Consider the following 21,599-nt stretch of genomic DNA (forward strand, 5'->3'; position numbering starts at 1 on the left):
ATTTTTGTATATAAGGGTAATTTTAAAAATACAAACATTTATAGCCTTTTATAGAACACAATATATTCGCAATTAATTTTAAATCAGTACAGAAGACACGCTTGAAATAATTATCTTACACTTCATTCGAAACACGAACACAATTACATTGTAATAAAATTATCGTGTCCGTTATTTGCCCACTATCCCCGATTCCCACAGATAGTACTATTTGCGGTCGTACAAAGTACAATGCTCCGATAAATTCACTATTCTTCCTATAAAAATAAATGTAATGCACGTATGCATACAAACGAACATTTGGAAACACTAATTAGAACTACTCGTTATTTTTTGCGTTCCCGAATATTTCCGAAAAATGCCGATCGATTACGAAGCGGATCCGGCTGTGAGTAATTTGCGGAATTACCTCCGGATACGGAGCGTTCATCCGAATGTTAATTACGGTACGTACATTATTGTATTAGCATGGACGTTTGCATGTTGTTCCGACGATGTAATAGTACCGCAGTATTATAGCGTATCAGCGGAAGAGACTTTGAACGCCATAGATGATTCTTGTTAGAATTTTTCGCGTAAAGAAGACCGTGTATTAATTTATGTATCTTGAAATTCAAAGCTCAGGGTTTGGCAATTAATGTCGTTACAGTTCAGTTCGGGTTGGCACAGCATAATGATGTTTTTACAAGCTATTCTTTAGTGCCGGTTTTCCATTCTTATATTCGTTTCATCACTAACTTATTAACTTTTACACACTTAATATTCTATAGATACTGGATAGCTTTAGTTAATAACTGTCTTAATACTCGTAGTAACAAATTCAGCTGCAATGAATAAACAGGCAAAGTTCGAAACGGAGGCATTCCTACCAACATTGGCTTTCGCTAGTAATTGGGTGTACCTTTAACTTGTTATTTGTGTCTGCATCTCGTAAACAGTGCACGTATCGGACAAACCAAGCAACGGGAGCTTGTTGGTTAATTCAATGTCAAACCTGAAACTGTACCGATTGCTTATTTACCCTCTCACAAATTAGACACGGAAAATATTCCGACTTTTTTATAAAACTGACTTGAATTTCTTCTATAAATTATAGTTTCGTAGAATATATTTAAGAACAGGTTTTCTCTGTTAAGTTTAAAGTTGGAGGTTAGGAATTTACTTCGTGGTACTTGCTTGCTGTATATTATAAAGAGATTTTAAACAAAATATTTTTTATTAATCAATCTTTGCCCATTGATTATGTTCAAATAGAGGAGCAAAAGGTTGAATTATGACCATAACAAAGTTATTATAAAAAAACATGAGTAGAACATATTTTCGCAAAGGAAATCTAAAAACTACTCGAAAAACGAACTGGCGACCCTCCAGATACCGACACTACGGAGGAAGTCAACACAAACTATTATTTGCCTGGGTTTGACTTGTCGACCTTAATAAACTATACGCTAAAACCTTAAAAAAACGCTCTACTAATTTAAAAATGCATGAGAATTCGTTCTGTAGATTTTGAGTTTATTACAAACAGACAGACAGACACGGCAAGTGACTTTGTTTTATAGTATACAGTATACACTAAATAGTGGTTGTGATAATAACTTTATCAAAATAACAATACCGTATTTAACAGTTACGGTACAGTTAACGCATACATTAAACAACTTATTGTAGCAGTTAATACACGAACAGCATTTCACATGCACTAAAATGCTCGAATAACAATAAAGTACTCGTACAAACTACGAACAGCATTGCAAGGTAATTACAATTAGTTTCAATAGCTTATAGTTATAGCTAGCAATAATAAGAGAAGCCTCGTTAAGTCACCAACTTGGGCTTATTGTTACAATGAAAGCTTTTCACCTCCGTGACATTTTTTGTTGGTGCCGAGGGAATTTCGTATACTGTAATGTTATACCGGATTATGTAAGATATTTTGTTTAATGTACGGAGATATTTTTATTAGGAATATCCCCCTTTTGTCGTATTAAAACCTGTATATATGTTACTGTAAAAGCCCGAACTGTGGTGAATCCTAAGATTTTCCGGTAAAACCTAAGATTTACCAACTCTCAATGGTAAAAGTCCGAACAAGCCAGAGTTTAAAAACTATGTTACGATATATAAAAAAATCCTCCTTCATAACTATGTTTATAACTATTTCACGGTATAATTATATACTGTGACATAGTTATAAAGAAGGAGTTTTGGGCATAGCGACATGGGTAGGTTAGGTTAGAAGGCTAAGGTGGGAGCGAGCGAAGCGAAGCTCCCACCTTAGCCTTCGTGGTTATTTTTTTTTAACCACCCAGAAGGAGGAGCCCCGCGAAGCGGGGCTCCGGCGACATCTCGATATCATCAAGTGAATATAGGTAAAAGTTCGAAATAAAAGAATTGTTCGGACTTTTACCACTGCGAGTTGGTAAATCTTAGGTTATACCGGAAAATCTTAGGATTTGCCACCGTCCGGGCTTTTACAGTAACATATATATGTACCGTAGAAGTAAAAGCCACTGCCATTTTATTCATTTCCTTTTTATAACTATTCCTAGTTAATAAACTATCTTTTTGTCTAATTTTATAAAAAACGATTCTGCTGTTAAGACTTGTATGTATAACAGATAGATAGATATAAATTCGCATTAATTATAATTAGTGTGGAAATATCGTTTGACAAGAGTAACTGTAAATTTTAATTTGCAATTTAAACCTGTGAATCCTGCCCCTTCTACTTAATTCAAAACTAAATTTTAGTAATTATAAGTATAATATTTGACTATCAATAATAATAATCACATAAATTAAGACCTCAGCAAAAGTCCTTAATTCTAAACTAAATAATCCATAATTAACTTTCCCATGCCTACGCAATTGAACGAAACGAGCGTCAAACTTTAAAACAGTAGCTCGATTCTCTACTACTATCGACTACCGACAACCGACCTGTCATCGAGAAATTTTGTATGAAAATCTGAACAGCGCCCCTGACGGGCGTCGTAGAAAATTGTTTGGCAGTACATTCTAAATGTCAAAATTCGATAGCTAGCCGGTTGTCGGTAGTCGATAGTGGTAGAGAATCGAGGTACTGTAGTGGAAACAAAGCGAGGCACACTTAATAGCTAAACTAATAATAAACTAACAATCTAGTTGTCCATTCAAATCGTTATTTATTTTGTTGTTTTATGACTTCAGTAAATTACCCGTGATTTTGTACAGTGTGCTTTAAATTGCATGTTGGCTTAACGATTTTAAATTCGCGACTTGTACCCATAATATTATAATGCAATGGGTCTTAAGCGCGATTGAAATTAAAGATTGAAATACCTTATTTGTTTAACCGACTTTTCGATTACACCTTAATTTTTGTTGGCCTTTTATAACAATGGACTGCATGCAGTAGAATAACTACTACTTGCCGTGTTTTTATAATCCTTTGTACCTAACTGACTACTTAGACACAAAGTATTTTTTTGTGCAGTCCGTATTCAGCAATAGAATTACTACTAAACATTAACTTAGGTATATCTTTTTACTCTATTCCATACCCCATAACTGCACCATGACCGTCGCTGTTTCATTAATTATTAAAGAAAAGCAACTTTGTTTCTTACACTTTAATAGCTACATTTGGATATAATTTTGCCGAAAGAGATATACTCTAATCATGAAGCCGCAAGTACTACAATATTATCATCAAGCCAGAGATACACCAAACGACAAATGAGGCTTTAATGTTATATTTTGTCTTCAGATGGTTGCATCGCCTACCTCCGCGCTCAGGCAGCGGAGATAGGTCTGTCAGTGTCGGTGTGTGAGCCGCTACCCAAGAAGCCCATCCTCGTGATGACGTGGGAGGGAACCGAGCCGTCTCTGCCGAGTATCCTGCTTAACTCGCACATGGATGTCGTGCCCGTGTTTGAGGTAATATTTGTAATTTAATAATAATTAACTTTTCGTATCTTTTACAACCATTTTTTATTCTCATTTAAATTTAGATAACCCCGGCTTGTGGGTAGAGGTCTCTACTCACTAATATCTTAAACATTGAACACAATTTTATATGCGCATCGATGAATTACCGATACACTGTGATAGTTCTAACGCTTCCATTATTTCGAAAAATACAAAATGCCAATAAAAATTTCAGACAGTCACCTTTGAAAATTGTTTTAAAATTCTGGTAACTAAATACGGTGCCTGCTTAAAACGCCTTGAATTTAAATTTAAGCTTATTTTTTCTGAAACAATAAGTCGTTCTAAGCTGTAGAATAGTACGAAGGTATAAATATTTTACAAAACATCCACGACAAGTGTTTAGTCCTACCAAGTTGTCCTTCCCAACTTGTTTATGCGGACGTGACGCGCCCTACACGTCCAACCTTACACCCTTGTAACACCCTGTAGTCATACAACCTGTCAATCACTTGACAAGTTATAAATATGTGTGTTCGTGAATGAAACGCTATTCAATAGCAATGACGGTGAAACCTGAAAAGGGTTTTACATGAGGAAATGAAAAAGGTGATACGTATGTAGTTGAAAGAATATTGTGTGTATGTATTCTACTGAATATTTGAATAACAAAGCTTCGAAGTAAATGTGTGAATACATGTTTATGTACCTATATGTTATTTTTTAGGCGATCATTAATGGGCTAATAGGCTTAGAAGGCTAGTTTTTCCTAGGAACTCTGTACCGACTTGATTCATGTCAATTTATACAACGGTCAAGATCAACTTTGTTTCTGTATGATATTAATTAATGTATGTATGATAGTAATATAAACATATCTCACTTGTAACACAATCCTGTATCTTTATAATCAACTCCTAAAGCAACACGGTTTTCTTCCGAGAAAAATACAGTTATCTTTTCATTCCTCATTATATTTGTCTATTAGTAAGATTGTTTATGTAATACAATCAGGGCGCCATTAATTGGACTTGTGTTTGTTTCGGTCGTTATTATTATATTTGCTTTTCTAGTAATAAACCTAATTGGTAACGCTGATGAAGATAACTCAATGTTTTGAAAACAAAAAGCAATTTAGTCTGAAGCCTTTAGTAGTTTAAATTGTTTTGAGAAACTTAGAATACCAAAGTTTATGATGAAGTGTATTCTGGTACTGTTACTTTATTGCGCTTTATTCCCGCCTTTTTATTACACTTACTATATTCTGACAAATTGCAGACAGTTTTTAATTAGGCCTATGAAGACGATCAACTCTTAATTATGTGTTATAGTTAGTTCTATAGATTTCTTTTGAGATACCTAACCAATGAGCAGCAGTGGTAGGACCCACATCTATTATACACCAGTGGTTTAATTGTCAAAGCATCGTGGAGTTAAACTAAGCAATGTATCACCGACCTGAACCTTCAACTAACACAAAATTATAAAATTAGTTGAAAGTCATGGCAAGATGAATGCAGCATGATGAGCACTGCACTTGTTTTTAAAACAGGTATTCTTTGTATAAACTATTCATTTTCTTTTTCCCAGAAAAGCTGGACACACCCTCCCTTCGAGGCTCACTTGGTAGACGGTATGATCTACGGACGAGGCGCTCAGGATATGAAGTCTGTTGCTGTTCAATACATCGAAGCGGTGAGGAGGTTGAAGGCTAATGGTATCAGGCTGAAGAGGACTCTGCATTTGTCCTTTGTACCAGGTATTTACATTTACTTTTAGTTTCTTCATAGTATAATAATATTGTGACTTTTGTATAACACATTCCATGTTTTTAAGCTTTTTATGGTAGCTAGAGATTGAGTCACCCTACGCGTAGGCATTACAAAAAAAATATTGTCTTTGAATTTCCATTGTTGCCAAGAAGTACAAAAAGTAAAAATTAACGTCACTTATAATCATGTACACAGTTCTTTTTTAAGAAAAAAGTGTGTTCAATAGGTATGTGTGTATTCAAATATAATTGCAATAAGTATTTTCAAACGAAAACAACGAAGTAAAAACATCCCAACTAGCACACAAGCGCTATAACAAGCTGTACAATGGCCGGTTAAAGGATTTTTATAACGCCTTAGGCTCCTTAGTAAGAAGTATAGTGGTTCTATAAGCGGCTACAGATCTCTTGTAGCGTCAAATAGGCCCATACTGTCCAGCTTATAGCTCGACATTGGATCTACAGTGGTCGTAAATAGTAATTATAATAGTACGTAGTATAGTAGTAATACAGGAGCGCTAAAATAAGATGAAGGTGGTATAATCGCGCTACAAGAGCTTTTTCGCAGCTTCGTGGCGCTTACCAGCTGTTGTACAGAGGTGGTTAGCGCCACGAGCGTTCGAAAAAGCTCTTGCAGCGCGATTATACCACCTTTACCTTATTTTAGCGCTACTGTGTAACGGTTATAAATGCTAACGCTCTAAATTAGTAATATAGTCGGTTTATTATGGTGTAAATTAAATATATTTTTTTAAAATGAATCATCAGTGACAAATGAGGAGACATTTTATTTTTACGGATTGGATTATTAAAATAACAAGTAGTCTATCGCTTTTATTTCTTTGTGTACGTGATATGAAAGTGCGAGTTCAAGTTTGCTGTCAATATATATGTATATTATCGTCAATATTTTCATGCGCCCTCAAAATATTCAGTTTTAAGTGCAAAAATTATATAGATATGTGGATTTGGAAATTGTATTTTGAACATAAATAAGACTTTGAGGGTTACAGATAATTTAATTAGGGTTATAGGTAATAAAAAATGATTTTAATTATGTTAACGTTCCCAGGCTATAGATTTATATGATCTTCAAAAGATCGTAATAACCTCAAAAAATATGTTTACCAAATGCTATAATGGCGTCTCGATCAAGCAGCTCTCAGAGTTGGTTACATCTGCTCTAGCGCCTTAAGCTGTACAAAGGCTCTAGTGTTTGCTGTTGTAGACCTCAAGGTTTTGCAGTTGTGGCATAGGAGTATAGGGATCAGTCGTTGAATATTAAAATAGTTTGAAAATCTTTTTTATTTTATTTTATTTTATTTTATTTTATTTTATTTTATTTTATTTTATTTTATTTTATTTTATTTTATTTTATTTTATTTTATTTTATTTTATTTTATTTTATTTTATTTTATTTTATTTTATTTTATTTTATTTTATTTTATTTTATTTTATTTTATTTTATTTTATTTTATTTTATTTTATTTTATTTTATTTTATTTTATTTTATTTTATTTTATTTTATTTTATTTTATTTTATTTTATTTTATTTTATTTTATTTTATTTTATTTTATTTTATTTTATTTTATTTTATTTTATTTTATTTTATTTTATTTTATTTTATTTTATTTTTTCTTTAAAAACAGTTGATAGACTGAACCACCACTGCACCTATGTAAATATATTATGATAATAATTTTAAGCTTTAGTATAAAGGTATATTACTCGGTTATAGCGCTTTAGGTGCTTAACATAATTCTGTAATCCCCATGGCTGTAAAAATGTTTCGAATGATACCTTATACATCTATTTGCCGTACAGAAGCCATATAAATATCTGATATAACGCTCAAGGCGCTATTAAAGACCTACGCAACTCTTTTATAGATGAGTAATACATTAGCCCTAAAAAAATCTGTTATAGAACCTAAGGCATTACAAAAAGCTTATTTACGCTCTTGAGCGCTATAAGCGCAACGCATAACTCCGTTTAAACTCCTATACCTCCTAAAGTCCCCTTATACAGTTAACGGTGTTATAGAAGATTCCATTAACTCAGTTATACTTCCCTAGGCTGTCTAGCGATGCAATTACATGCTCATATATCACTATAAGTCATTAGTTTCCTACTAAACGGCTACTGTCCCGCCTAGCTGTTAAAGGGTTTTTTAAATAGCTAGTATACAACTTATAGAGAATTGTACAGCATTTGAACGACTCTTATGCAACTATCAGGCTGTATAACGACTGTATAAGCAGCTTGTGTGCTAGTTGGGATGGACCGCGAAGACACGTAATTAGATCGCGGCGTAATCTCGACGAACGCCGAACTTTATAAATATTAATGAGCGAGCAATTTAATTAATCAGTAACAAAATGTGCCCAACAAACCGTACACCGTACTATGTACAGTCAAAAACAAAAATATGTAATCTCTGTCACATTTTCAATGCGATTGTTAACGATTTGATTTGATAGATTGAAAATAGTACTGCAATAAATGAGAAAGGCGCAGTTTTCAAGTGAAACTGGGCTAAACAGATAAAAAGATAGGAAAAATGACTATTTTTTTTAACTTCAAACCAATCTTACAATCACTGTGTATTTATTGTAAACTTATAGTAATTACTAAAATGTGACAGTGTATCCTTGCCCGTGACTGTACATACAATTCATTCAAATAACCCCGAGTCCACCATTACAAACATAACGAACGTATACATAAAATTTTCGTATAAACCTTTCATTCCTAAAGTTTTTGCGGTACGTTAATTGTTCACTAAAAATATATTTAGACGGCTTCAAGTGAGTTATTTTTGCGTTCAATCAGGCATACTTAATTGTTTAATGGATCGGTTAGTATGTGCCGTAAATAAATAAATAGTGGGCCTGTTAAATAAAGTTAAGTTATAAACTTTGCAATCCTAAAAGCGTTTATAGGCTTTGCATCGCAACAAAACAAATAAACCCCACAATTCTGATAAGTAGTATATAAATGAAAAAGTAGCTAAGTTATTTTCGAAAAGATTTATAAAATGGTAGTTTAATTATGTCACGACCATAATATAATCATTTTGTTAAATTAATCTCAGCGAAACTGAAAACGTTTAACGAAAAGACTTATCCGTAAAGCAAGCCTGCAGAAAATAATTCCGATCTAAGTATGTGAATCCGTCCAGCTTAATTGTAAACAAATCATTATACTGGTTACAAACAAATGTTCTTAAGAAACTTCTTTTCTTAGTATCGTTGGCCATGTACAGAAAGTGCTGCCCTTTGGCGTTAGTTAACAAGAAGGTCGTATCTAGGTCTATTGTGAGTCTAGTACCGGCGAGAGGCGAGTTAGCGATCTCTCGAGCACACTTATTTGCCTAAATCATGATCAAGATGCAGTTTGTGAACCAAAAAAAGCACAAAAAGTATTCGGAAAGTAGCGGACATATTACTTTTTCTATCTGAGCCAAACATGTTGCCTATTTTGTTAGATTAGATATAAAAAAATCTTTGAAACTTAAGTATTCTTATTACTTTAGGCAAATTGCCGATTTATAATATAACTGTTGCTAACTAATTCGCAAATTGCGACAGTCATAGACATAAGTGCCGAAGGTCTATTTTAACTATTCTAGATCAAACCTCAGTTGAACCCAGGATATGATTGCCTCTAGTTACTTTTGCTTTTTGGACCACATACGTTGAATATCACACGTTATGACACAACTTCCAGTACTTTTTACGGGAAAAACAATAATGTAATTATTTTCTTGTACCTAGATGAGGAGATCGGCGGCGCGACTGGAATGGGAGAGTTTGTGAAGACCGAAGACTTCAGGAAGCTGAACGTTGGCTTTGCTTTAGACGAGGGCATCGCTAGTCCTACTGATGAGTACCAGATCTTCAGCGGCGAGAGGACTATTTGGCGTAAATGTTATATTTTAAAGGAGAGAAGAGCTATATTGTAGGCATTGTAACAGTACCGTAATGATGATCTTAAAAGTGAAACGAATAACACGTCATAAAATCATAAACACATTACCCTCCTTTGCGACACGCTGTTGGGTAATAAGGAAAATAATCGCGCATAATCCTGAAGTCGTGACTCTATAGTTTTAAGTAAAATACAGATAATTATAACTATAATACAATTTTTGTGTCATAAAATTATAGCATTTTTCGCATTTTGCATTTTTCATCGAAAAATAAAACTTTAGCTCTTGAAAAATGGCCACTCTAATATAACATACATAAGTTTACTAAGTTGAGTTGTAATACGACCTAGTAACTCTGCCATCCTAATTAAACACACGTAGTACTTAACAATATAATTAAGAACATATAAATTCTCGTATGACTATGTTTTACATGTAAATAAATCAATTAGGTCGGGTCCTAATTTACATATTATTACACGGACCCTATGTCTAGACCGTGTCTTGGTTAGCCACAAATGGAATAGTTTATTTGTTACATACTAATATGTGCTTGAAACATAAACACAGACCGAGAACATGGGCCTAACTTTTGCGTACTTGTAAAGGAACTTTTTAACTTTGAGAGTACTTTAAAGGTTATTTTTCCTTATGTTTTTATTGGTCTTCAAGTACATATCCTGCCTGTTTCAAGAACATCTTAAATATTATAAAATAATTAAGTAGAACTCGGAATATGATTAATTTAAAAACTGATAGAGAAACACTTAAATTTTGCAACACACAAATTAAATCTTGTGCATATTGAAGCATATCTGGCCTTAATGTTTGACAACTATCTAAAAATAATAAAATACTTTTACTTCTTCGTAGGTTTGTAGCTGGTTTATTAAAATTGTGTTCTAAAAGTTCACCTAATTTGTATACAAAAGAAAATACACTAAGAAAATATTTGGATATACCGATCTGTATAATAAACACATTCTATTAGATGCTATAAAGCCTCTCACGCTAAGATTAGGCTAGAAAATGTATACTAAAAATCAATTGCGGCCTAAATCTGTCTGCAAAATAGGGCTAATCTAGCGGATAGTTACGGGCTTATAGCCGTGAACGACGGGGCTTAGCCCGAGGATGGTTAATCAAGCCGTTTGCATTCGTTACAGATCTGAAGATCGACTGCCCGGGCAAGTCCGGTCATGGCTCGTTGCTGCTCCCGGACAACAATGGTGAAAAGGTCGGTATCTTTATTTGTTTTATTTGATGTTATTATATATTTGCTTTTTCTTTTTAATGTGCTAATAGAATCTAATTATTGCTTTCGTAGCAACGTGATACGTTTCGTAGCAATACAATATTAAGTATTAGTTAGCTTATCTAGTGAAAATAGACAAGTTTTTTTTATAAATTTGCTGTCACTTTATTTGCTCAGATACACTATCAATTAGACATTATAACTATTAATATAGAAGCGTAAACTGTGCATTCTGCGGTTTTCGCTGAGTTACCCATCGGCATATGTTTTGAAATGCCAAAATCCACTTATAGTTAAACAAATACTTTTTAAAAGACTGCATCTCTAAAGCGCCACGTCGTTGATATGAATCGATCACTTTTATTTGTCTGCTTCTATCTCCAGTAGCAGTCAGTAGATTCATTGTAAATTAATCTGATCCAATCTAAACCATCTAATACACCAATTACAGTGACGTCATGATCATTAGAGATAATTGAAATACGCTGTTAGTTCTAATACCATGATAATACTCTCTCCTGTTATCATTGCTACCACATTGTGGCTCAAGTTCTCGGTCAATTAGTCACAGAATATATAGAACTAAGTTCGAGATTGACGGATTAACTATTCAATCGATAATGATACACCAAATCAATTTTTTTTTTTATTATCTTTGTAACGTGGCTTTGCCCGCAAGACAATAATGTAGTAGCGTCCACAGTAAAAATGGGGCTATTTTACTTCCCAATTTACACGTGTAAACATAAGAGGAATACCACAGAATAAAGTAACGAATGAGTAGGTACTAAGTAAACTAAAGTAAGTAACGAAATAAATACTGACCGAATAAAATAAAATTAAGATAATAACTCTATTACTTCGATTCTCTCGTCAAAAAATAGTGATATTGGTTTTGTGTGAATTTAGTTTCCATAAGATAATTTTAAACTGATAATAATATTTGTTATCTAACTACAAACTTTAAGTAAATTCCTTAGGGAAATGTGTCTCGACTCTCGTGTAAATTCGATGTATTAAGAACGGTCTAATCTCAATACACATTGATACGTATGTCAACTAATTGAGGTGTGAATGCATTGCCGCACGTGTATGGCAAGGTGCCAGCTGTGCGCGAGCAATAGCAGACATGAATTGTAAATAATGTTACGTTTTGATGGCCCGGATTAGTGGCGCAAATGTTTGGTAATAAGACGTTTATAGGGGGTAGATTCTGGTGTGTATCTATCTATCTGTGTTAGATAATTGTAAAAAAACATTGAAAAAATGATTTTAGGCCTAGAACTGTTACACTGATGAACGTATTCTTCGTTCTATATGCTTCGTATAAAAGACTTTGTTTATCTGTACATCAGAACTTCTGAACTTATTTTGATAATTTTCTGCATAAGATTTTTCAGAAGAGGCCGAGTAAGTACGTCTGACAAGTACCTACCTTTTTATTTCTAGCTTTCTGAAAACAACAGGAAACTAGCTGACCCGTAAACATTCTAAGTTTCATCCCTATTTAAACCACTAAGGCGCTGTCTCCACGGGCGAGAGAATCGCGACGAGTCCGCCCTTGTATCGTCGGACAATCTCCACGAACGAGCGATAATTCCGCCGCGTATCGTCGCGAGTCGTAACGGAATCGCAGAGATTCCGCGGCGACTCGTAACGGTATTCCCGCGTTTTCCTTGTTTAAAAAGCTTCTCGAAACAAGAGGCAATATCGAAAATAAATGACCCTGCATTTGACAGCGCGCTCGCTGCGCGCTCGTCGCGATCGCGCGGCGGACTCGCTGCTTGTCGCGGCCGACTAGCGACGATGTATTGACGTTTCGCACGCTCGTTGACACTCGTCGTATCGCGGCGATATTATCGCCGTGTGGAGACGGTTCCATAGAGAGTGTATAGAAATACGTGGCACGACGATAATATCGCCGCGATTCTCTCGCTCGTGGAGACAGCGCCTAAGGGATAGATTTTTGAAAAAAAAAGTACCTTTATATAATCCCGGCTTTCAACTGTCTCTATGACGCAGTTCAAAATTGACTAGGCTTCTGCATTTTTAGGTTCTTTTTTATACCACTAGGCATAAATCATGTTTCTGTTGTGACGAACTGGCGTCGAAAATATTCATACATGTAAAAATGGTCGACAATCCTGTGGCAAGATGCATTGATTGGTATCTGGCGAATTCACGATGTTGGAGCACCACTGACTGTTGAAAAAATCAGGTATATTCCCAGGGTCACATCGAAATTCTCATAGTAACGACTAATGTGCACACTCTCTCTCAATTTATCTAATAGGCGATTGTCTATACGCTTCTTATGTAGTGACGTGCGTTAGTAAATTGTAATTTTATGCAGATTGAGACTTGGAAATTTAGATTGCCATTACAATTACATTGCTCGGAATCGGTACTCTCGGTTCCATTAAGTATCGCTGCCACAACAAATAAAGTGGTAGATATAGGACATATATCTATTCAAACATGTCCTAGGCCTGCAGCAATGTGTTTAAAGTTTATCATTATTGCTGCAAATATCTTTAACTTAAACCACATTTTTACATCTTGTAAAAGATTCTGTAACGAGTATTAAGCACTTGACCTTTTCGAGATGCATAATCCGAGCTTGTATCCCTACATTTGGATTTCATACTTAAAGTTCTCATTCATATACTTATAAATTGAAAATATAATTACGGTGTAGCTTTATATTATAGTATCCCACCATAAAACCCAACCAAAGTTAATCAACTGTAAAGATAAAATCCTCAATATTTCTAAACCTCACATAACAAACTAATCGCACGGCTCCCATCAAATTCCTTTTACTCCAAACCTTTTACTTTCAATATACTTCTAATACCGTAATATAGGTTTTTAAGGACACACATTTTGATCCCTTAAAATCTTAGGCCTTCGATAAATTGGTCCCGAGAATGTCGTAGAAGAGTGTAATTTATCAAGGCGCTCTAATTTTCTAGGTTCAAGATATTAGGCCACACATTTTGTAACTAGGTATCCTTTTAATTTACCCTCAGTATTTTAGTTGTATTTTGTGACGAATACCAGCTTGCCTGAGAAAATAATTTAGTTAAAATGTTGAATAAAATTTTGTTTGAATTTGAGTACAGAATTTTTGGAGACTGCAAAATCTCCAATAACAATAAAGAGTACGTGAGTGAATAATACCAAGTTGTTTTTATGCAATACTGATATGCAGTAATGCAAATTACGTATGCAAAAATAACAAACCGATTTCAGTTATTAATTGACACTGAATGATTATTCTCTCACAAAAACAACAAGCACCAAAATGTGAACAACGGAACAAGCTCATAAATTGTTTTAAACTATAACTAATAAAACATATAAAATCGTACAGAATTCACTAATTCCTTCCTTAACAATAAGCGGGTTTATATTGTACTCAGAGTCAGGTGAACTAAATCAACTATCTATATCTTAATATTCGTCTCACGAGTTCAGTACTTAGCCTAAACAGTCTAAACTTAGTTACCATGCAGCACCATAAAGAGGCAACTTTACAGCCTCGTTTATGCCCTACTTAGTTGGATACGAAGGTTTCAATGATCCTACAAAGTGCTCCTCAGCTCTAACTTTAAATGTATAGAGCAATCTACGAGCTTAGATAAAACCTTGTAATACAATTTTGCGGGAATAAAATGTGCTAAGCAGATACTTAGAGGAGCGCAGTCTTGGAGAATTTAAGATAAAATTAAAACTTTTCGGGTTGATTATGATTTACTGAACAAAATCGCTTTTATTGAAACATTTCTTGTAAACAAAGGGCCCGGCATTCAACTTGACATTTTATTTACATTTTCTATTAAACAAAGGGCCCTAATTTAGTTAATGACTTTTTAATAAAGTACGTAGTCAGTGTAGGCTTTATTAATCAAATCTAAGCTTAAAATACACCAGGTTGCCTCTTTCGGAAAATATTGCTGGATAGTGTGCTAAAATATAATAAACAGCAAACCTTCGCTACGTCTAATTACCCAAATTACCTAAAAATCTCTCAGCGAAATTCTATCCCACGATATTTATATTTCACGCCCGCCATTTGTAAAACTTAATGGCTCTTAATATATTAAATAATCTCGCCGCAGACCACAAACGCTGTATAAATAATTAAACGCATTAAAGTGAGTCCCCAAACAGATTTTTGTTGGACTTTTATTTACTAATCAACATTATGCTAAAGTTGTTCCTACTGAATTTATGAAAAAAACTGTAATGTTACGTTTTTTTTTATAAAAAATAAGTGAATCTTAGAGTCAGTGGTTAATATATTTTTTTGTTGCTACATACGTGTTATCCAATAACTAAAATACCTATGTCCTCCATAGTTCCTCATATGCATGCGCAACGCTACAATTTCGATTTAATCATACTGTAAATCGTGGAAATATAGTATGACTGGTGAGATACCTTCAATACTTATGGAGATACTCGACTCGGTACTCGATTCTCGTTAACTTGATATAAAAAAATAGAAGCTTAATTTTTTATCGAAATTTCTCTAAAAATAAGTGAAATTTGGATATTATACTCACGACACGCTTTACTAGTTTTGTTCTGTCAAAAATGGACTCGCCCATGTATTCTGTGTTGATAGCGCAATGCGCGCCGCGTGCGTCCGCGCGGTGTCCAATAATTCCGCAGTTAAATACTGGACTCTCGGTGTTCTGTGTACGAAGTTTACTAAGAAGTTATTTAATATTTAGCTTTTATGTTATTTTATTTCATGATATATGTTCGCATACTATCACGTCCACAAATATTGAAGGTATCTCACCAGTCATACTGTATAGTATTGCTCAACTAATAGTGCATCTAGAATTCGGTCTAAGCGGGAAGTGTATTACATTTTATAAAGCATACCTTCTTCAATACAAATCTTGTAAGTAATTGTAAAATATCTAAGGGCAGAGGTAGATTTATTACGGGACCCATAGTTCAATGGGGCAATAGTTCAAGATGTGATAAAGGGATACCTTTTATTTGACACTTCCCGTTTCATCTAAATTCGGTAGTTTTTTATCCCAAATCGAACCGATATTTTTAAAGCTTTTGGTAAATGTGAAGTACGAGACGAAACATTAGGGTCCAGTGTCTGTGGCAATCAAACTTATCATGCTATCCGACAAATGTAACACAATTTCTCCAAAATCTCAAAATCGTGCTAACTAATATTTGTCGTTCGTTTGAGAACTAGCCATAATAAGTAAGCCATATAAGTGTGTTGGCTTCTTCCTACGTGTACCTGTAGTAACTTTGCCTAAGCAACTCGTCCATTCTAAACTGCAAATAATGCACCACAAGAACATTAAAATGGTATGAGTCGGTACTTCAAAAGTTTTATCGACACAACTTTATATCCTACTCCCAGAGTACATAAACAGTGTTACATCCCCCGATACAGGAGTCCGCAGTAGTAATAAAACTGTACAAGTAACATCTTGTACTTGCACTAAAATATACTATTTATTTCACGTTAGTACGTTTCCGCCGGCGCCTCACACCGACAGCGCGCTAAAAGCATCAACATTTTAAAATGCTAGTGACAGCAAACGGTAGGTGCCGTGGAAAGGTTACTTCCATATGTTATGCTCAGTTCAATGTATATTTGAAACTGTTGTAATACATTTTTGTGAGAAAATCTAAAGCAACATGAGTTGTGGCTGAACATATTGCTGAAAATAAAAAGTTATGGACGTGAAACTTTAGATTGACTACTAACCACATTTCAGTAACAAAGGCTTGTTAATTTAGGTATGTTTAGATAAGTTAGGTATACCTCTTAAATAAGTAAAATATTCCTTCTCTGACCATAAAAACAACTATTTTCAGGTTCACAATCAACATTTTACAACATGAGTACCTTCTCAAACAAACTACTTCCTAACTAACTCATTTCTACTTCCTCTCTTGAAGTTGTACAACACTTCTGTTCAAAAGTAAAGCTATCAGAACTACACATGTACCTCAAACACGTGGATCATGTCGTACTCATTTTAAACCGTATTCATTACAAAGTTCTCTCATTGTGTAAGAACTCAGAGTTACAGCACTCGTTCAGATTGCGTATAAGCGGGTTACTAGGCTACCTGTGTACTGTGTAGGAACTGGGACAGAGTGCCTAAGCTCACCACACTTGCGAACAACAAACATTTGTGGCCCATTTTATGGCGAGACAACTTTAAGAAAACTGGAAAATTTTCTACAACATGGATTACCGGCGCTACTGATTTAGAGAATACTTTTCTCTTTTGTTAATTGTGTTGATGTGCTACAAAGTTTCTATTGTTGCTTATTAATATAATTAGTGCCTATTTTTTTTATGGATAACGAAACTTATCAACGGATTTCGAAACATTTGTTCAATAAAAGTGTCGGTTAAGTTAACAAATCCAGTTTAGATGGACAGTTTATACGTAATTTGCAAAACTGGCAATTCATTTATCGTACGTGAAAAGTGAGTTGAGAGATAATTGGCATATTTTCCAGTTTGAATAAGCGGTGTATAAATATACATTTTCTGTTTAGCTTCAAAATGAAAATTTAAATAAAATTATTCAATAAAAATATATTGCAAAACGATATTCTAACCCGTTTCAATATGTCAGGATGGCCGAGCGGTCTAAGGCGCTGCGTTCAGGTCGCAGTCCACTTCTGTGGGCGTGGGTTCGAATCCCACTTCTGACAAAACTCTTTTTGTGACTTTCTTCAGATAAAAGAAGATCGAAATCAACAAGAAAAATCTATCCCTGAAACCATTAATAGGGAACACTTCAAACGCATTTAATAATTCAAATCAATTTTTATTTTTATTAGAGTAAGCTTTTCTGATTTTACTGAATATTTATGCCGTCTACTACATAGTGCGATACAGACCTAAGTATTGCCAGCATCACCTCAAGATCATGAAATCATAGCTAAAGTATTATTGTTGTTATAGATAAGATACATGATCGACAGGCTGATGGACCTTCGTGCTGAATCCAAGAAGCAGTTAGCTGATCATCCCGACTGGAACATCGGCGACGTCACCTCTGTCAACCTTACCATGTTATCTGTAAGTAGCCCTTAATTAAGTGCTAATATTATAGCTGATCGTAACCGACGGTCCTGTATTCTATTCCAAAAATGACAACCACCGCACTAAGAATTGCTCTTGTGTCGCGGGGAGTTCTATAAACATACAAACAACGGACACAAAGTACCATTAATTGTGGATTGCACAAATATTTGTTCCGTGTGGAAATCGCACTCACGATCTCCGGGCGCACTGGCAGTGGCGTGGGGACCACCTTAAACACTGCGCCACTGAGGTCCTGTATGATAAGATGTACGGATATGAATGAAGCAAAGGAACCAAGTGGTGTTCTTTGGTTTCCTTTATCCCTATGGGAACAATGTTATGTATGTGTGCATGTTTTATAGGTAGTAGGAAGCTGTTTTAATATCGTGTTGTCTTAACAACATAAAAGTATTTCATCTAATTCAATTCGCAAAAAGTGCTGTATTTTGGACTGGCAAGATAAATGGTTCCAATATACGCGAGTCTCAATATAATCTGCGTAAAATTGCACTGCATTTTGTCACTTTAATACGTTTTCTCGCGTGAAAAATAGATGTATTAGCAAGCACTTATTCTTTTTCACACCAGTGACTTTGAATCTACTAACGCTCTTTTGTTCAAATTTTAAATTAACTTACGTGTATGTGATTTGCGTTATGAAATTTTTGTGATAACGAATTATAAGTTTTGTCAATATATTTAACGCAAATGACCTCTGAACAACGCTTTTTCTATTGGGGTAGGCAGATACCAAAGAACTTACTTACATTTTTTACATGGATATTAGTATAGCAGGTCGTTAAGCCACGTTAAAGGCCTTTGGGCAGTTTAAACAACTTTGACACTAGATTGACTACTAACCATACGATAAGAAAAAGACAAGGATATTAGGTAAGGCCTAGTCCTTTTGTATTTCGGGAGGAGACTCTTACCCAGCAGTGGGACAGTATGGGCAAAAAAATATTCGTAGCATATTTTCATTATAAACTGATCTACATAATCGTACCTACAGTTGTGTTTACTGTTACAGGGTGGTATACAAAACAACGTGGTCCCGGAGTTGTTGACAGCCAGCTTTGATATACGTATCGCGCTATCCGTCGATCAGAAACAGTTCGAGGACACGGTAATGTGTTGAAGCAAATAAGCTCTTATTTTCTGAGTAATTGAGTTCAAAATTCAATTATACGTTAGTTGTTGTGTGGATATCTTGAAATCAAAGAAATTCAAATAGGTATCATATTTAGACCGTGTATTTGAATGTGCTTGTTAGTCTCTTCAAATACTTGAATTGTCAAGTGATTTGGTAATTAGGTTTACTTTGGATTCAAGTTCAAAGAAACTTCGGTCCCTTAGGAAACTTTCTAATTATGCTTACTTGTATGATGTACGAATCTAATAACTTACTATGTACATCTTATCTCGCGTATAGTTAAATTACTTATATGTACGAATTATTTTATTTAGATCCGTTTTTTCCGCTGATACCTTTAGTCAGCGGATTGATAATATCTAGACTCTACCGAAATATCAAAATGATTGAATCAAGCATATCAATACATATTTTAAGGATTCATCAAATATTGCTTATAAAGTTATTAAAATCAGTTTCATTTACTTCTCTAGATCAAGCGTTGGTGCGTGGAAGCCGGCAACGGAGTCTCGTACTCCTTCGAGCAGAGAGACCCCTACGTGGTGCCGACTAAGCTGGACGCTAGCAATCCTTTCTGGGTTGCTTTCAAAGCTGCTAGCGATGAACTGTGAGTTAATATAAATAATATTAAACCTTGTCCCATTAAAATATATTATCTCAAGATCTTTCTTGGAGCAAGAGCGCTTGGTCAGCATCCATCGCACTAACCGAATGCTTATCATATACATCTGTTACCCGTTTATTCAATCACCGAGACAGTATCTTAATGCCCTCTAAAGCTTGACGCTCACCTATCGTCTAACTTACGCAGCTACCCATCTATAGAATGTCCGCGCCATATGTTGCTTTACTCACCGACGTACGCAACTAACTAAGACTACCAAAACTTAAATTTATAAACAACAGTTATTATCTATCATTTATACGCAATGTTCATTGTTCATAGAACTGTGGTAAGCCGTTTAGTGCAATAAACAAAATTAAGTGAACTGTTTAATGGTTACCCAGTTTATATCTAGCTTAATCCTTCTGTGAAATCAAAGCGATGTCTTTGTGTTAATTATATGGTCAGTCATTTGGACTTTGAGTTTGTTCGCAGCTAAAATGTTTAATTGTGGTGGTGTTTACGTCAAATTACTAACCTTTATTTGATACTTAATCTAGGGTAAACTAGCTATAAAAATGATTTGTGCTCTCTTTAAGATATGACTTCACTGTTCCGCATAGAAAAAATCTTATTCATACTATAGTTGGGTTATCAAATTCCGATTTAAATTTCTTTTTAAAATGGATTTTGAATTGAAGTGTTTTACCAAACCTTTGAAAGAAGCAATGTATGAATAAAAAATTGACAAAACTCGAGAGCTAAGCTGAATTCGTTGTATTGAACGATGCAACGGGTTTTAACGAAGCAATGACGTTCAAGTACTTTCAACAAGACCATTCAAAATGCATGAAAAATCGCTCTCTACTCGGTTTTACCAAAGTTCGTATTTCGTTTATTTTATGCTGGTTTTGGATTCTAAACTGCTCTGAAAATTTATTTGGTGCAGTCAATTATATTCGATTGCCTAGCCCTACCGTATTATAGTGCCTACACAGGAGGCACTATAATATAAAGGCATTAATATAAAATACTCCATAATACAATAAACACGTCAATTAATTAATATTTTTGAAGCAATGCTGTTTGCGACGGCGAATTTAACAAAATACGTTTTAAACTTACTAATCCTTTTGAAATCTTACGATATTACGATACCCATGGCCAACTATGTGCATTCATTGTGTTTGCATCTAATCTCGCTTAAAGCAGTTAATCTAATATTTTAAACAATTCGACATCTTATTAAAAGCCTGACGAAATAATATTTAAAATCAAATCTTTGCAGTAAAATCAGCCTGAAGCAATGCACGTTCCCCGGCGGTACAGACAGTCGGTACCTCCGTGAGCTGGGCATCCCCGCCATCGGGTTCTCGCCCATGAACCGCACGGTCCCCGGCCTGCACGAGCACGACGAACACTTGAGTGCACAAGTGTACCTGAGAGGAATACAGCTCTACGAAAAGATTATACCAGCTGTTGCTAATGTATGAGGCATAGTTGATTGTACGTCTTGAAGAATTAAACATTTTTGGTCATTGATGTGTTTTTTTTTATTTCACGACTTGTAGCGTGCTTCGTGAAAGTTTGAAATTGAAATACACTGCAAAAATAGTTCCTGCAGCACCCGCTAGAGTCGCCGATCAGATTAACATACAGGACCTCTCGATAGCTAGTTTTCTTTGTCTCTGATTCTTGTAAAATCAATCTTACCTTAACTTTATTATACAGTACCTACCATAAGCTACATTATTATATGCCTTAATGTGTCGTGTTAGTAGTAGTAACATAGGAGCAAAATACATGGTAAACAAAACGTACGTATGTACAAAACTCATTAACACAAGACCACAACGCAGCTGCTAGAACGACT

General features: G+C 34.7%; 1 protein-coding gene and 1 non-coding gene across 2 annotated transcripts; both read left to right on the forward strand.

The window, feature by feature from the left end:
* The first annotated feature begins 270 nt into the window (after nucleotides 1-270).
* On the forward strand, nucleotides 271-21,268 carry LOC142976202 (aminoacylase-1-like). The gene is made up of 9 exons (XM_076119471.1): nucleotides 271-446; nucleotides 3,752-3,921; nucleotides 5,503-5,671; nucleotides 9,461-9,607; nucleotides 10,782-10,852; nucleotides 17,847-17,963; nucleotides 19,000-19,095; nucleotides 19,596-19,729; nucleotides 21,015-21,268. The coding sequence occupies exons 1-9, from the start codon at nucleotides 359-361 to the stop codon at nucleotides 21,217-21,219; spliced, it is 1,197 nt and encodes a 398-aa protein (XP_075975586.1). The 5' UTR covers nucleotides 271-358; the 3' UTR covers nucleotides 21,220-21,268.
* Nucleotides 17,510-17,593, forward strand: TRNAL-CAG (transfer RNA leucine (anticodon CAG)). Its single transcript has one exon. It is a non-coding gene; the product is annotated as a tRNA-Leu (tRNA).
* Nucleotides 21,269-21,599: the final 331 nt, after the last annotated feature.

The sequence above is a fragment of the Anticarsia gemmatalis genome, chromosome 10 (genome assembly GCF_050436995.1).
Source record: "Anticarsia gemmatalis isolate Benzon Research Colony breed Stoneville strain chromosome 10, ilAntGemm2 primary, whole genome shotgun sequence".
NCBI lineage: Eukaryota > Metazoa > Arthropoda > Insecta > Lepidoptera > Erebidae > Anticarsia > Anticarsia gemmatalis.

Excerpts from the sequence above, each read along its gene's own strand:
- LOC142976202 (XM_076119471.1), top strand. The coding sequence starts at position 359 with ATGCCGATCGATTACGAAGCGGATCCGGCTGTGAGTAATTTGCGGAAT. Across the intron at positions 5,672-9,460 it reads GCATTTGTCCTTTGTACCAG|ATGAGGAGATCGGCGGCGCG; the intron begins GTATTTACATTT and ends TCTTGTACCTAG. Across the intron at positions 10,853-17,846 it reads CGGACAACAATGGTGAAAAG|ATAAGATACATGATCGACAG; the intron begins GTCGGTATCTTT and ends TTGTTGTTATAG.